This window comes from Macaca nemestrina, chromosome 4, assembly GCF_043159975.1.
Source record: "Macaca nemestrina isolate mMacNem1 chromosome 4, mMacNem.hap1, whole genome shotgun sequence".
Classification (NCBI taxonomy): domain Eukaryota; kingdom Metazoa; phylum Chordata; class Mammalia; order Primates; family Cercopithecidae; genus Macaca; species Macaca nemestrina.
The window spans coordinates 297,158-315,071 of NC_092128.1; the positions used below are offsets into that span (position 1 = coordinate 297,158).

At 44.5% G+C, this 17,914-nt stretch overlaps 1 protein-coding gene across 6 annotated transcripts in view; it reads left to right on the forward strand.

The window, feature by feature from the left end:
* The window catches only part of LOC105474988 (vasoactive intestinal peptide receptor 2), a 109,410-nt gene that overhangs the window by 74,391 nt on the left and 17,105 nt on the right, over nucleotides 1-17,914 (forward strand). For all 6 annotated transcript variants that reach the window (XM_071094161.1, XM_011729947.2, XM_071094162.1 and 3 more), the window contains one exon: nucleotides 6,057-6,154. In XM_071094161.1, the coding sequence (XP_070950262.1) occupies nucleotides 6,057-6,154 (98 nt within the window). The remainder of the gene's footprint in view (nucleotides 1-6,056; nucleotides 6,155-17,914) is intronic.

The window sequence follows — 17,914 nt, forward strand, 5'->3', positions numbered from 1 at the left end:
CTAACACATGTTGGGTTAAATGAATTTGCTTCACCCGCGTTTTCTGTCTCGGGGAGGTCAAACCTCACACCTCTGTGCTGTGTGTGGCTTCTTTCATTCCCTAAATGCAATGTGTGGGTCAGCCCTGAGCACTCTGTAGTGGACACTGTGGTCGAGAATGCAACCACAGGTGGGCCAGGGGCACCACAGAGAAACCAGGGTACTTTCTGGGTGGAGGGTTTCTGAGACAGGACGAGCAAAGCGCTTTCAGTAACTGTGTCCCTGATGTCTTCTCGTTTCTTGTGCGATCTCAAGTTCTAAAACTTTAGTGTTGAAAAATTTTCCTGGTCAATCTGATGGTCTTTTTATGGGGATTGTAGTTCATAAAAAATGTTATTGTACATGCAAGGAACAGTGTGTCGATTCGGGGTTCAAACAGGACACTGCTGGCACATGCCAAGGATAAAACTGAAAAGAGCTTAAATGCAGAGAATCCTTACAGAGGTCTGGGCAGTCAAGGAGCCCTGTGAGAACTGTGCAGCCTCTACTCTCCAGCCACAGGAATCCAGAACCCTGGCCAGAGGGGCAGGGAAGGGACCCCAGACACCAGGGCTTGGCAAGATTGGTATTTTGAGCAGCCAAGGAGGGCCAGAGCCTGGAGTGGGGGGCAGAACCTGGGGTGACCGCCCTCCTGCCCCCTTCTCCTGCAGGTGCCTCCTGCAGCAGCCACTGCAGGGGAGGGGAAGGAGGGAGATGGTCAGGCAGAGGGAACAGCAGCATGACGCTGTCCAAGGCTTTCTAAATCCAGAGGTTGAGGTCCTAGAACAACTCAGAAACACAGACACATCCAGACACTTCTTTCAGCTCTCAGATCTTCCACTCCCCCAGGGATCAGGCCTTTAGGAGAGCCAAGAAGGCCTTAGTTCAGGAGGAATCGTGTGGAGTTCCGACACCGTTTTGTGATTTCCGCCCTCCCAGCTTTCAGGGCGCCGTGCAGTGGGCCCGCCATGGCTCCAAGGCTCACGGAGTTCCCACCGCCTGCTTCTTTCTGGAAGGTCCGCAGGCTCTCAGTATAGGTGGAGATGCAGAGTCTACGCGGGGAACATCAGGCCCCTGCAGAGCTGAGACAGGAGCTTCCTCCACACCGTATCAAAGCCTGTCTTGCCAGGCATGGAACCCTAGGCCTCCAGGTGAGGCCTCTGCAGGGACTGAAGGAGGGTCGGTGCCCCAGCACACAGCTGTGCACAGGCAGCCCCAGGGCCACGTGGTGCCAGACTGGGGTGAAGGCCGGGCCAGCAGAGGGCCCTGGATCTGCCTCGGGACTGGACGCTGACCAGCAGGACTCACTCAGCACCAACTGCTCGGCTGCGAGAGAGCAGCCTGGCCGGCCTCTGTGCCACTGCACCCAGGACCCAAACCCAGGCCTCTGCGCTCCCGCTGCTGCCGACCTCGAAGCCCCGCCCGACAGCGGGTGGCTGCTGCCACCTTCAGCCCAACACCCAGCTCGCCGCCCCCACTTGAGACCACAATTCTGGTCTCGTCCATTTTCACCCCGCCAGAATCCTCACTCATAACGAACACGGACGCTGCTGACTCAGAAGCCGCCTATTCCACTCGGTCTCCGTCCCTTCCTGCATTCCTCCCTGCCACGGTCCGTCCCGGAGGGCTCTGCACAGAGGGGCAGCCGGGGGTCCTCCGTGGACCCGCTGGAGCCCACGGGGCCCAGGTGCAGGGTCGCCTCAGCCAGGCCCCAGCGGCTTCGGGGCAGGGGACCCGGAATCCTGTGAGACGCGGGAAGAAGGCGCCCTCCGGCCTCCTGTGAGACGCGGGAGGAAGGCGCCCTCCGGCCTCCTGTGAGACGCGGGAGGATGGCGCCCTCCGGCCTCCTGTGAGACGCGGGAGGATGGCGCCCTCCGGCCTCCTGTGAGACGCGGGAGGATGGCGCCCTCCTGGCTCCTGTGAGACGCGGGAGGAAGGCGCCCTCCGGCTTCCTGTGAGACGCGGGAAGGAGCCCTCCTGGCCCCGCGCGTGGGGCCGCCCCTCCCCCACCGCAGGTGTCGCTCCGCCTCCTTTCTGCTCCATCCGCGCTCACCCACGCCGGGCGCGGCTTCTCCGTCCAGAATCACTTGAGCCGTTTTTGTCGATGAATTTCTTCGTGAATGCCCGCGGCCTCAGTGCTGCAGGGGGCTCAGTGCTGCCTCAGCCTGAGGAAGCCTCAGGGGACGCCTCTGGCCCAGACCTTCCTCTTGAACCCCAGCCGGGTGTGGGCACCTGGTGCTCCGCGCCCCCCGGGCCCCGCCAGGCCCCCCAGATCCCACCAGAGCCCCACATCCCGCCAGGACCCACAAACCCCATCAGGCCCCCCAGATCCCGCGAGGCCCTCAGACCCGCCAGGAACCCCAGATACCGCCAGGACCCCAGATACCGCCAGGACCCCAGATCCCACCAGGACCCCCAGACCCGAGCCCGAGGCTGGCGCTGCTCTCCCACGTCCCGGCCGCTGAGGCTGCCGCTTGCCGGGGCTCGGGCTGAAGCCTTCGGGGCTTCCTCGCCGTTTTCCTCCCATCTCCGTCGGGAAGGCCCGCGGGCCCCGCCATCAAGTCACTGTTGGGATCTGACCCGTTCTCGCCTGCTTCACACCCGCCGGCGCCCCATGGCCGCACTGCTGCCGGAAGACCCCACACCTCCCCCACTGCAGGGCCCTCAGGACCCGGCTCCGCAAGACCAGGCTCCTCAGGACGGGGCTCCTCTAGAGGCTCCAGGCTTCCCGCCCTCCCGCCATCATCCGCTCCTGACGCGGCCGCCGCTCCCTCCCACGGGGGCCCCAGAGCCGCGGCGCCTCCCGCTGCAGCGCGTCCGACCCGGCCTGGATTCTCCTCACAGCAGCGCACCGCGCTTGGCCCGGGACTCCACCCGGCTCGCCCTCCCGCTGAGTGTGAGACCCCCAAGACCGCCATTCCTGCTGTCGGCTTCTCCCACGTTCTCAACCCTGGTGGGCGCCCAGCTGAATGAGAGAAAGGGTGGAAGTATGGATTATTTTTCACTTTTTTCCTTTTTTTTTTTTTTTTTTTTTTTTGCGGCAGGTCCTCACTGTGTCACCCAGGCTGGAGGGCAGTGGCGCGATCACAGCTCAGGCAGCCTCCACCTTCCCGGCTCAGGCGATCCTCCCACCTCAGCCTCCCCAGTAGCTGAGGACCACAGGCACACGCACCACACCCAGCTAATTATTTTTCTATTTTTTTTAGAGACGGGTGTCCCATTCTGTTGCCCAGGCTGGTCTCAAATTCCTGGGAGCAAGCAATCCTCCCACCTCGGTTTCCCAAAGTGCTGGGATTGCAGGTGTGAACCACCAAGCCCAGCCTTTTTTGTTTTTTTTTTTTTTTTTTTCCAACTTTTAGTTTAGATTCAGGGGACACATGTGCAGGCTTGTTACCTGGATATATTACCTGGATATATTTCATGATGCTAAGGTTTGCGGTCTGACTGGTCCCGCCACCCAAGTACATAGCATAGTACCCAACAGTTAGTTTTTCAACCCTTGCCCCCTCCCTCCGTTTCTCCTCCCTGAGTACCCAATGTTTTGTTCTCACTTATGAGAACATGTGGTATTTGGTTTTCTGTTTCTGTGCTAATTGGCTTAGGATGATGGCCTCCAGCTGCCTCCATGGTGCTTCAAAGGATGTGATTTCAGTCTTTGTTGCTGTGTAGTATTCCATGCTCTATATGTACCAGTCCAGTTCACTGTTGATGGGGACGTATTGATTCCATGTCTTTGCTTTGTGAATAGGGCTGTGCTGGGCGTGTCTTTTTGGTAGAATGATTTCTGTTCCTTTGGGTTTATACCCAGTAATGGTATTGCCAGGTTGAATGGTAGTTCTAAGTTCTTTGATAAATCAGCAAACTGCTTTCCACAACAAAGTGAAGGTGGTGGTTACATGATGTGAGGGTGGCTGATAGGTGAGGTGAGTGTGGGTTAGGTAAGGTGCAGGCTGTGGTTAGGTGAAGTGAATATGGGTTAGATGAGTTCAGAGTGGTGGTTAGGTGAAGTGAGGTTAGTGGTTAGGTGAGGTGAAGATGGGTTCTGTGAGGTGAGGGTGGTGGGTAAGTGAAGTGAGTATGGGTTGGATGAATTGAGAGTGGTGGCTAGATAAGGTGAGGAGAGTGGTTAGGTGAGATGAAAGTGGTTGTTAGGTGATGTGAGGGTGGCAGTTAGGTGAGGAAAGAGTTACGGCTAAGTGAGGTGAATATGGTGGGTAAGTGAAGTGAGTGTGGGTTAGATGAGTTGAGAGTGGTAGTTAGGTGAGGTGAGAAGAGTGGTTAGGTGAAGTGAAGTTGATTGTTAGTGAAGTGAGATGGTGGTTAGATGAAGGAGATGGTTAGATGAGTTGAGAATGGTGGTTAGATGAGTTGAGGGTCATGGTTAGGTAGAGTATGGATTAGATGAGACTTGTGATTAGGTGAGGTGAGGGTGGTGGTTAGATGAGGTGAAGGGGTGGTTAGATGAGGTGAGGGTGGTGGTTAGGTGAAGTGAGAGTGGTGGTTAGGTGAGGTGAGGGTGGTTGTAAGGTGAGGTGAAGGTGGTGATTAGGTGAGGTGAGGTTATTGGTTAGGTGAGGTGAAGATGGGTTCCGTGAAGTGAGGATGGTGGGTAAGTGAAGTGAGTGTGGGTTGGATGAGTTGAGAGTGGTGGCTAGATAAGGTGAGGAGAGTGGTTAGGTGAGATGAAAGTGGTTGTTAGGTGATGTGAGGGTGGCAGTTAGGTGAGGTAAGAATTATGGCTAAGTGAGGTAAATATGGTTGAGAATGGTGGTTAGATGAGGTGAGGGTCATGGTTAGATGGAGTATGGGTTAGATGAGACTTGTGGTTAGGTGAGGTGAGGGTGGTGGTTGGGTAAAGTGATGTGATGGTTAGGTGAGGTGAGAGGGTGGTTAGGTGGTAGTTAATGACATCTTCTCATGAGTGGAGTCAGGAAGGATGAGAAATAGCAAGGAAGAGGGATCTGGCCAGGACTACTCTGTGCTCTTTTCTGAGCTGTCCTAAGTAAGCAGGGCCGAGGTTCCTAAGAAGAGATTCCTGTAATGCAAAGTAAATGGGTTAATAAGTTCTAAATAATGATTAAACAGTAAAGTTATAATTAAGAGCCAAACTAATAAACAAGAGCATAACTTTTTGAGTTTTGCCATAAATTTTGTATTGTAAAATAACAGTGAGGTTCGGTTGTACTTACTTAGGACCTCTTGGCAAAAATAAAATTCATCATGTAAGCACACGTGGATTGTTTCCCTCTTTATTTTATATGAATTAGCTTTATCAAGAAAATGCAGACCAGGAAGCAGCCTTTGGGAGTGGCGAGCTATGATGATGCCCTGCAGGTGTTGCTGGTTTTATCATGACCAGCACTGGTTTTCCTTCTAGAGGACCCAGTTCTTTTTGTGTAGGATTCCCTGTTGTCATAGAACTCCCAGTGATTCTGCCACAGTGATGATCATGAATCCCTCCTGTGCCTGATGATTTCATGGAGATTAAAAGTATCAAGCCATGAACCTTGCTAAACCAAGAAATGTTAAGGAAATAAAATTCCCAAGATACTGCAACTCAGCAACTGGCTCTGGCTTAGGCAAGTACCTCTGTCTGGAGCACCTCACCCTGTGCCTGTAGGTCATAGTGTTTAATGTACTCAGACCTGTGTGTCCACTTGAGCTCATCCAGAAGTGTCAGAAAGCTAGATGTGCTGCCTCAGGGACAGACTGAGCTCTCTTTCTGAACTTAGCTCAGCGCTTCCTTCCTTTGCTTTCCCTGATGGTGGCGGGTCATGTTCCCTTCAGACAGAGGTGCTTTACGGGAACCATGCAAAGTCATTCATGATGAACTATAAGAAAAAAGTAGAGGTTCTGAGTGGTGGGGGTCATTTTTTGGTTCAAAATGGAGGTGGAATTATAAAGTGAGACTGTCTTATGCCTTCTAGGCAGGCAAGAGTCCTTCATGGCCAGAGCACAGGGCTGGATGTTGGAACCGTTCCTGTTGTCTGGTGCTGCTGGTCACCCTCAGCTTACAGATCCATTTTCTTTCTTTGTAGATCACGTTTTATATTCTGGTGAAGGCCATTTACACCCTGGGCTACAGTGTCTCTCTGATGTCTCTTGCAACAGGAAGCATAATTCTGTGCCTCTTCAGGTAAGGAGCAGAAATTAGTAATTCTGCAAAGAATACAAGACAAGCAGTTTCCATTTAGGCCTTCCAGGCGCCACCCAGCCTGGAGCCCTCTGTGTGCTAAGCCAATAAGACTCCCTTGGAGAATGCTGACATGAAATATGATGTTAACATTTACATTTTTATTTAAATACTCTGCATTTATTATGTAAAGAGATAATGCTGACCTTGGATAGGAATTCAGCTCAGCTATCATTTATTAAATACTTAGCCATTATGCAAATGCATGGAAAATACAGAAGAAATATGATCTCGCCCTTGCCATCCAGAAGCTCCTGTGTTTTGGCTGTAGGTGCTCTATTAGAGATGCTGCGATGTGTTTAAGAGCATGAAGGTGGAGTCAGACTGTCTGGGTTCAAATCCTGGGTCAGTCTCTTAGCAGCTGTGTGACCTCGGACAAAGTACTTAACCTGTCTGTGCTTCTGTAACATGTGGAGACTAAGAAGCCCCCTTCAGAGGGCTGTTGTGAGAACTTGATGTGTCAGTAGATGTGAAGGGCTTAGCATGGCACGTGAGGCTGTGATGAGGGCTTATTAAATGCTTCCCACTCTTCCCTGGCAGTGAGGTGAGATGGCCCCTGCCCACCTGCATCTTTAATGGGTCTCTTGGTAACTAATGATGACATTGTACAGATGATTTGACCAATCAAATCATTGTTTGATTTGGGTTGGGGGTAGAGAGTTTGGTCCCAGAACAGTAGTTTCTCTATAGGAAGAGCTCATTGGTGAATTAGGATTAAATCTGCCTTATGTATCATTAGCACTAAATCAAATGAAGGCTATTCAGCTTACTCTATATATCAATCACTACATATTTTATTTCTCTTTGCTAAAATGTAATCCAAATGTTTGCCAGTATGTCAGATAAAATCAATGATATAACAAATGGAATGTTTCTAGACCCTAACAACAGTCCATTAGGAGGTCCATACTTGGAAGTAAAATAAACAAGTTAGGAGTGGTTGAGAATCCAGCTAAGAAACCCAGCAAATGTAATTGAGTTATGCTTTTTATTGTTCAGGCATCTCAATTATGGTTGGTAATTCTCAGAAAGAATAAGTGTACCTTTAATACAGGGCTGCACTTTGAAAAGTGTGAGAAAGGCCTATCATATTCTAGTTATTTTTAAAAGCTGGTATAATATTAATATTTGTTCTATTATACTCTATATTTTACAGAGTATAATATTTTACTATATATGTTTAAATTTTCAAGTTGCTAAAAAGAAAGAGAGGAAAACTTTAAGGAGGTAAGCTGACCCAGGGTAATTAAATCTGAAAATTTTATCTTATTTTCCTATATTGAACAATCCTCATTTTTTACACACATCCATTTCCTTCACATATGTACAGTGTGACATATTTAATTAGGCAACCCAAGAGCATTGGGAATTATCCCGCCTATGAACACTGATCCTTTAGGGCACAGAACACACTCCTCCATCTGTGGGCATCGTTAGTCACCTGCCTGTGGAACTTCTGAGCTGAAAAAAGTGGATGTCTATGTTGGATGTCATTCTGCTGGTGGCCACGTGTGTGATGTTTGCCAGAAAAAGCATCCAGAGCTGGTGTGTATCTCTCGACTTGGGGCTCATCCCACGTCCTTCTGTCAGAAGCAGGGTCCAGTGCCACTTCTTGAGAGCTGTGAGAGTCTGTTGATTCTAAAGTCCGAATTATAAAAATAACGTGCTCCATTGTCTCAGTAATTATACCCAGGAAGCAGAATGCTTTGCAGGCATTGAACATTTCTTCTCGAAAATAGCCCCATAAGCCAAGAAAGCCTTCAGTAGCCATGTTCTTATTTTATACACGGGAAATGGAGCTACTTATTTCTTAGAACACGTCCCAAAGTGCAGCGTTGACTCTTACAACAAATACATGACCAGCTTTGTGGGGGAGTCATCCTATGGTGACAGCTGCCCCTATGACCCAGGGACTGACAGAGACAGCTCCAGTCCATGTCAGTCCAGCAGGGACCACAGCACAGTTGCTTCTCAAACAACACGGGTTTGAACTGCATGGTCCACTTCTCTGAGAATGTTTTTCAATACGGTCAGCCCTCTGTATCGACGGATTCAACCAGAAATATAGGCTATTCTCAGGATGAGAAGCCTGCAGATATGGAGGGCCAGCTTCATGTATCCGTGGGTCCTGAAGGGCCAAATGTGGGAGTTGCACATTCATGGATTTTGGCATGGGGTAAGGGGACCAGGTTGGGGGAGGGGGATTGGACCCAATCCCCTGTAGACACCGAGGGACAGCTGTAACTGCTAACATGCACCATGCCAAGTACTTTACAGATGTTAACATCATCAGGTAAGTACTGACACTGACCCAGTTTCTCCAGGTGGAGAGTGCAGCCCCAGGAAGGTCACTGGACATTGCAGGTTGCTGAGCTGGTGCATGCAGAGCCCTGATTTCAACCCAGGCTCTCACCACTGCAGCCTGCACCTCTGTCTCTGTCAGATGGACGTGGCCTCCAAAATCCTTTCCCACCATTGCTAATGAGCAGACTCCTGTCCTCCCCCTTTCCGGAAGCCACACCTTCCGCTACCTCCATTGCCCATTGGCAGATCCATACATGGAAGTGAAAATTTAAAATGAACAGTGAGTAATGAAGAATATCACTGAGAAACCCAGCAAACATGTATTTGGATGGCTTGCTAACTGGACCAAAAGCGTGCTCATCTCTGAGCGATGGCTGTGAGTGCCAACCCCACTCCACAGAAATACATATGGTGGGAGAGAGAGGGAAGGAGAAAAAGAAAATAAGAGAGGGAAAAAGGTGATTTGGAGAGATAAACGCAGCCAATGAGATAATCAGTGGGAAGCAAAATGGCACTGGTGGGGGACATTTACCGTCTGAGGAAGGGGCGTTGAGGAGAGAAGCCAGAGGGAGCAGCACAGGTGCGTGAGCCTGGTGCAGTGGCCATGCAGCTTTGGAATTGCTCCCAAGAGACTGAGAAAATTCAGAGCATGTTTACAATTCTTTGCTTACTAAGGCTCTGTGGCAGTGTTACATATGCTAAAATAAACATTTGCTAATGCAGTACACATTCAGAATGCATGTTTACCAAGCGAACACAGCACCAGATTGAGATGTGGGACACGACTCTCACCAGGGACCCAGAAGCCACCATGTCCACCCCACCTCCCTTCTGAAAAGCAGTCGTTATTCACAGTTCTGGCACCAGAGACAACTTCTCTCTTTTTGAAAACATTACCTCGGAATCATGCGAAAGGAACTCCTGGTCTCTGGATTCTTTCACTCAGCATTTTGCAAGGAGGTTCATCCATGTTGTTGCATGTAGTTACCATGTTTTATTTTCTTGCCGTATAGTATTCCACTCAAAAAAATAATATATTTATCCAATCAACTGTTCATGGACATATAGGTTACTCAGTTTGAGGCATAACAAATAATGCTGCTATTATATTCTTAGTCATCATCTCATGCACAGATGCATATGTTACTTTGGGTATGTGTGTGTATATGTACACACATTTATATTTACATTTGTGTTTATTTTATACTTACTGGTCATAGGCTATACATAGAGTCAGTCTTCCTAAACACTGCCAGTAGATATGCTAATAGCCTGATGGGATCATTATACCACATAGATATGTATCAAAGCATCAAAGTATACCCCATAAATATATACAGTTATGTGTCCACTAAAAATAAATAAATTTATAAAAAAGAAATGAATGCTGCCAAGTAATTTCCAAAGTGGTTACCAGTGTACACACCCACCAACAGTGCAGGAGGCTTCCATTTGCATCACACCCTTGCCTCCATTTGGTATTGTCCATTTTTAAGCCTTCAGCCATTCTTGTGGGTCTTTCATAACATAGAATGGTGTTTTAATTTACATTTCCCTGATTTCCCTGGTGGATTGGTATTGTCCATTTTTAAGCCTTTAGCCATTCTTGTGGGTCTATAATAACACAGAACGGTGTTTTAATTTACATTTCCCTGATTCCCCTGGTGGAAATGCGTTCATACATTTCAAAATCTTGCTTTTTTTGAAGTGCCATTTCAAAATGAGTTTGCTTATTTTAAATATTTGGTCTCTCCCTCTATTTAAGTCAATGTTTAGGAGTCTTAGAGCCTTTCATTACGTATGAGTATTATGGATTTTTTCTCCAGCTCTGTGATTGGGTTTAAGCTGTCTTCATGGTCTTTGGATAAACAGAAGCTCTTAATGTTAATGGAGCTCATTTAACATTTTCTTTATGTCATTGTTTCTTGAGTCCTCTTAAGAAATCTTTGCCGGATATGAACAGACATTTCTCAAAAGAAGACATTCATACAGCCAACAGACACATGAAAAAATGCTCATCATCACTGGCCATCAGAGAAATGCAAATCAAAACCACAATGAGATACCATCTCACACCAGTTAGAATGGCGATCATTAAAAAGTCAGGAAACAACAGGTGCTGGAGAGGATGTGGAGAAACAGGAACACTTTTACACTGTTGGTGGGATTGTAAACTAGTTCAACCATTATGGAAAACAGTATGGCGATTCCTCAAGGATCTAGAACTAGATGTACCATATGACCCAGCCATCCCATTACTGGGTATATACCCAAAGGATTATAAATTATGCTGCTATAAAGACACATGCACACGTATGTTTATTGCAGCACTATTCACAATAGCAAAGACTTGGAATCAACCCAAATGTCCATCAGTGACAGATTGGATTAAGAAAATGTGGCACATATACACCATGGAATACTATGCAGCCATAAAAAAGGATGAGTTTGAGTCCTTTGTAGGGACTTGGATGCAGCTGGAATCCATCATTCTTAGCAAACTATCACAAGAACAGAAAACCAAACACCGCATGTTCTCACTCATAGGTGGGAACTGAACAATGAGATCACTCGGACTCAGGAAGGGGGACATCACACACCGGGGCCTATCATGGGGAGGGGGGAGGGGGGAGGGATTGCATTGGGAGTTATACCTGATGTAAATGACGAGTTGATGGGTGCAGCACAGCAACATGGTACAAGTATACATATGTAACAAACCTGCACGTTATGCACATGTACCCTACAACTTAAAGTATAATAATAATAAATAAATTAAAAAAAAAAAAAGAAATCTTTGCCATGTTCTTTTTTTTTTTTTTTTTTATCATCTAGAGATGTTGTTATTTTAACTTTTCATGTTTCTGTCCATAATCCACCTGGGATTTATTTCTGCTATGGTGTGAAGCAGGGTGAAGTTTCTTTAGGGCTTTCAGCATGTGTATCCCGTTGTCCAGGAGTGAATACAGGAAGGGGCTTCTGTGGCCTGCAATGCTTCTCTTCACAGAGCAGGCAGTGGCATGTGTGGGGGCCTCGAGTCCCAGTTCTGCTCCTTTGGCCTTCTACCATTGCACTGTTTCTGTTTATTATAATTTCCCTGCCTTTAATAAGTGTTTATTCCTACAAGTCCGAGTCCATCAACTCTTTTTTTTTTTTTTTTTAATTAGGAAGAGCTTGGCCATTTGTACTTACATGTGAATTTTAAAAATCAACTCTTAAAAATGAACCTTTAATGTCAATTGCCATTTTGCAAAATCAGGCTGGATACAGTGGCTCACGCCTGTGATCCCAGCACTTTGAGAGGCCAAGGCAGGATGATTGCTTGTGCTCAGGGGTTCAAGACAAGCCAGGACAACATAGAGAGACCCCGTCTCTACAGTCTCTACAACAAAATTTAAAATTAGCTGGCCGTGGTGGGCACTTGAGCCCAGGTTGAGGCTGCAGTGAGCCATGATCACACCACTGTACTCCAGCCTGGGCAACAGAGCAAGACACTTTCTCTCAAAAAAACAAACAAACAAACAAAAATTCTATTGCAATTTCATTTGGTATTGCATTGTATCTGTAGATCAGCTTGGATAGACAGGACATCATTCTAATTTTGAATCATCCAACCTGTGATCATAGTAGATCCTTCCATTTGTTTTGGTTTTCTTTAATTTCTCTCAGTGTTTTATGATTTTCTGAGTGGAAGTCTTATACATAACTTAATAGTCATTCTTAGGTATTTGTTTATGCTATTATAAATATTTTGTTAAATTCCATTTCTAATTGTTTCTTGAAAAAGAATTGATTTTAGTATATTAATCTTGCTTCAAAGGCTAGGTACAGTGGCTCATGCCTATAATCCCAGCACTTTGGGTCAAGGCAGGAGGATCGCTTGAGCCCAGGAATTTGAGACCAGCCTGGGCGACAGAGTAAGACCCTGTCTCAGAAGGAAAAAAAAAAAAAAACTCTTGCTTCAGCAACCTTGCTAAATTCCTTTATGAATTCTTTAATTATTCCGTAAATTCTCTTGGATTTTTCTATGTGTCATTCGTGCCGTTTGTGAAGTACAATGTTGAATAGAAGTGGTGATAGCAAACATTTTCTTATTTCTGAACTCAGAGTGAAAGCTTTCCATACTTCCCTATAAGCATAATGTTTGCTGTAGATATTTTGAAGATACGTTTTACCAAATTAAGAAAGTTCCTCTTAATTCCCAGTTTTCTGAGAGTGTGTAGTCATGAATGGCTTTTGAATTTTAATGATTTTTATGTATATACATATGGTTTTTATCATTTGTTCATTTAATTTGAAATATTACATGGATAGATTTTCTAATGTTAAATCCACTTCTCATTCCTAAATTAACCCTATGTGGTTTTGATATATTATGTTTTTAATATATAGCTGAACTCAGCTTGCTAACATTTTGTTGAGAATTTTCGCATCTACATTCATGAAATTGATCTATTGTTTTCCTTTCCCATGAGTCAATCTGGTAAGGTTTGGTGTTGGCCCATAAAGTGAAGAGGAAAGTGTTTTCTCTTTTCTATTTTTTGGAGTAGTTTAGGTTAGATAAGATGTTATATTTTCTTTAAATGTTTGGAAGAAGTCAACAGAAGAGCCAACAGGGCAGAGAGTTTTTTTGTGAGAAGGTTTTATTTGGCTGTTCAAAATTTCTAAACCAGATATAGGACTATTCAGACTCTCTGTTTCTTTGTATGTTAGTTCTGCTTTTCAAGGAATTTGCCCATTTCATCAATGTTTTCAATGTTCTGTTACATTTTTAATGTATGTAACATCTATACAGGTCTCTGCTCCTTCAGTCCTGGTATTGTCAATTTGTGTTTTCTTTCTTTTTATCTTGATGTGTCTTACTGAATAAAGTGTTATCAATTTTACCAGTGGTTTCCAAGAACCAACTTTCAGTCCTCTGAAGTTCGTTGAGGCTTGCTTTTTAATCTGGCATGCCATCTGTTTTGGTAAAAGTTTCATTTTCATTTGAAAATAAAGTAAATTATGCAGTTCTTGGTTATATGCTACATATATCATTCACACCCTTTTTTAGTGTTATTTAATTATTCCAAATCTTTACTGATTGTTTTAACTGCTTTTTCTACCAGAACTGAAAGACATATATTTTTCTACCAGTACTGAATGACATGTATTAAAATCTCCAACTATAATTGTGGGCTTGTCTATTTGTCCTTTTAATTCTTTCACTGTTTACCATCTATATTTTAAGGCTGCGTCATTAGGAGTATATCAGTTTAAACTGCCAATATGTAGTAATGTCCCCTACCTTAAAAATCTGCTTTGTCTGATATTGAAGATCATTATATTAGCTTTATTTTGTGTTTTCAAGTGTATGGTTTTATGTGTTTTTATTTTCTACTTCCCTGTGTTTTATATTAAAGGTATATATTTTATAAGCTCCATTTAATTGGAATTTACTTTTTGTCTCCAATCTTTATTTTTAAATGCAGCATTTTCATACACACAGTCTACTTATGACAACTCTGAGTTCTAATCTACCTTTCATTTCTTTGCTTTCTAATTGTCTCAGCTGTTCTTAGTTGGTTTTGCACATATTCTTGTTTCTTTTGAATTGATCAAGTATTTTTATTATTCCAGTTTTCTTCTCCCCTTTTGGATTGTTGTTATTCTTCTAGTTGTCACCCCAGATTCACAATAGGCATCATTTTCTCATGAGTTAACGTCCAGTAGCTACTTTTACCACTTTCCAGTCAATTCAAGAATTTTACAACCTTTTAGCTCCATTTACCTCTAAGATGTTTTATGTTTTTGTCATGTATTTTAATTCCATATATAAATACTATTGTTGTTGTGTTAAAAGTCGCATTTACTTAGCGTTCCCCCAACATTTCTTTCTGGTGCTCTTCATTCTCCTGCATTTCGTATTTCCATCTGGGATCATTTTCCTACTGCAGGAAGATTTCCCTGTAGTATTTCTCTCAGCACAGTCCCACCAGCAGTGAATTCTTACGAGTTTTGGTTGCTTGAAATCATTTTAATTTTGCCTTCACTTTTGAGGCTATTTTGGAGAGGATTGAATTCTGTTGGCAGTTATTTTCTTTCACCACATTAAAGATGTACGTCGTGACCTCTTCTGAAAAGTCAGCTGCCAGTGCAGCATTGTTCCTTTGAGGCAGTGTGTCTTTTTTTCTCTGAAGCTTTGAAGACTTTTTTCGGTTTTTAGCGGTTACACTTTCACAGGACTTAAGGTGGTTTTCTTTCTATTTCTCCTTCTTGGGGTTTGTAGAGTTCCTTTAATCTGTTATTGTCTTTTATCAGTTTCAAAAAACTTTGTGGCTAGCATCTCTTCAAATGCTGCTCCTTCCTCATTCTCCTCTCTTCCTAAAACTCCATTTCCCATGTATTAGCTTACTATTTTTTCCTATATTTTTCATATTTTTGGTTTCTACTTTAATCTAGACATACTACTGATCCAATTCATAGTACTCGCATCTGCTGTGTTACGTTAATGTTAGTCCCCTCTATTTAACTCTTTAATTTCAAGGTTTTTTAAGTTTTAAATTTTCTATTTGATTGTCTTAATTTTATTATCTAATAAAATTCTCCATCTCTTTATCTGTTTTCTTAAATATATTAATTTTATAGTCCCATGTTTTAAAACACTAGCATCTGAATCTCTATTGTCTGTTTTTGTTTTTGTTTTTGTGTGTGTGTGTGTGTGTGTGCATGTGTGTTTTGAGACAGAGTATGTCTCTGTCACCCAGGCTGGAGTGCAGTGGTGTGATCTCTGCTCACTGCAACTTCTGCCTCCCAGGTTCAAGCGATCCTCCTGCCTCAGTCTCCCAAGTAGCTAGGATTACAGGCGTGCACCACCATGCCCAGCTAATTTTTGTATTTTTAGTGGAGACGGGGTTTCACCTTGTTGGCCAGGTTGGTCTTGAGCTCCTGATCTCAAGTGATCAACCCACCTCGGCCTCCCAAAGTGCTAGGATTACACGCGTGAGCCACCGTGCCCGGCCAGTGTTTTTTCTTTTTAACTTGGCTTTTGATTACTTAGTCCTGTTTCTGGCATAGCTAGTAATTGTTACTGAAATTACAAATACTTAAATTGCAGAGGCTTCGGGTGATTATCTTACTGCAGAGGATTTGAATTTTTCATGGTAGGAAGGGCAGACCAGCCTGGGCCATCAAGGCCACGTGTGTTTGGGGCTGGGTTTGGGCCTGCGTTTCAGGCTTCAAGCAACCGGGTGCTCTCTGATTTGTCATCACTCTGGGCCACAGCTATTTGGGACTCCCCCATGAAGGCCTGGGAACCCCGCCTCCCTCAGGCCCTGAATCCTGCCACTTGCCACCCAGTACCCATAAGGCTGCAGGCACTTCCCCCAAGTACTCAGCCTTGGCCACTGCTTTCTGCTTTATTTCTCAGCCTCTCACCTAACACACAGCCATCTCAGAGACCAAAAGGATTTGGATGCAGCCTCTATTTCCTTTCCTGCAGAGTCGTTGCTCCCCGAGGGTCACCCAACAGCCCTTATCTCCCATTTCTGCTCCGGCGGGTGAGGCTGCCCTTGCTCTGGCCCTGGCTTTGGGCTTGTCCTTTCTGAACACCCTCCGTACCAGAGAACTAAACCAGCAGATACCCGCAGAGGCTCTGGAGGGCCCCGGCGCTCCCCACAGTGCCATTGCCTTCTCCCCAGAGTCCGGCCCTTTGGTCCCTGTGGCTGCGGCTGCTCCCCAAAGCCTTTGGGCAGCTTTTTAGGGTCACCCTGATCCTTTCCTGAGGGGTTCCCCTTCACGGCCACAAGTGGAGGTCCTCTTTAGGGTGTGTTCCAACTAAGTCTTCTCTGAAGCAGAATTTAAGTGTTCTAAGAGAGTTATAAACAAAATGTTCTGAATACTTTTTAGAAAAGCAAGATGTCACATAAAGTTAAGCCGCAAGAAAGGTTCATGTTGACATTTGATGAGGGTCTTGCTAGAAGAAGAGAATTCCAAGAGAGACAGTTTTATGGGAGTGTGTGCTTGGCGGAGGAACAGAGATGCCCAGCGTCCACCAGGGGTACAGGAACGGGGGTGGCATGTTGATAGAAAAAATAAAAATAAGGCTCAAGAAACGGAAGGCTAAGAATGAGGAATCTTTTGAGTGGGAGAGAAGGGTCCTCCATACCTTGAACAAGTGGACCCAGCAGAGATTTGTGGAAGAACTAGAGAAAGCCCCTGGAGCTGTGTAGGACATCGGGAAGGGCTAAGCTGAGTGCATGCTAGCTGTGGAGGAGTTTGGCGGGTGCCAGCCCAAAGAGAGAGCTGAAAAAGCACGATCCCATAGCTGTCGGGATCAGCAGTGTCCAACAGAAACATAAGGCAAGCCAGTAGCATAATTGTAAGTGTTCTAGTAGCCTCATTTTAACATTTTCTTTTAAAAATAAAAAGAAACCAGTGAAATTAACTTTAATAATACATTTTATTAAAGTTGTTAGATCCAAAATATTACTTCAATATGTAATCAATATAAAAGAATATTAATGAGCTATTTACATTCTTGTGTTCAGAGTAAGTCTTCAAAATCCAGTTTGTAGTTCACACAGCGTAGTTCAATTTGGTCAGTGGTTTGTATTGGAAATACTTGACCTGCCTTTACAGTTTTAAAATTTACAGTTGAAAAAGTTGTTCAAACATACCTAGCTGTCCAAACATACGTAAAAGTTCTCCAGCAAGTCACTAGGGTACTAGGAGTCATTTCCCTTTACTATTCATATCCACATTAACAAAACTAGGTCACCATTTTTAGAAAGAGTTGATTTAACTTTGAAGCAAAAGCACCTTTGTTTGCAAATTATGTCTTCTCAAGTTAAATAAGCTTACCCTTATATCAGCTCAGTATAACATAATGTCAAATTCCAAGGTGCAATGCATATATTGGCATACAACTCTAAATTCATTGATTAGAAAAAGTGTTTCTTAAATTTATATGGTGTTTTTCTGCCAGTTTAAATGGTTCTCTTGATTGTAATTAAAATATTCTGCATATTTATTCATGTTAGAAAAATATTAAATCACTAATTCTGATTTATATTATGGAAAGTTTTTATTTCCACATAATTTTTCATACCTAGCTATGTCACAGATGATCTCTCTTTTCTTCAAAGTTTCTAAATCAACAGGATAGCAGTGAGAAAACATAAATTATATTGTCATTTTGCCTTTGATAATTGGATATTTGGGAAGCACTTATTGTTTGAGAAAAATCTTGACTTGGAGTTACCAATAGAGTGAATATTGTAAAATTCTTCCATGAGTCACCCAAGCATTGGTAAAGAACACTAGATCATTAAGTTCATTGTCTCGTTTCTTTCAGCTGTTGTGTAAATGCTCAGTGATTCAAACCTTTTGCACATAAATATTGAAAGATTTTAACAACTA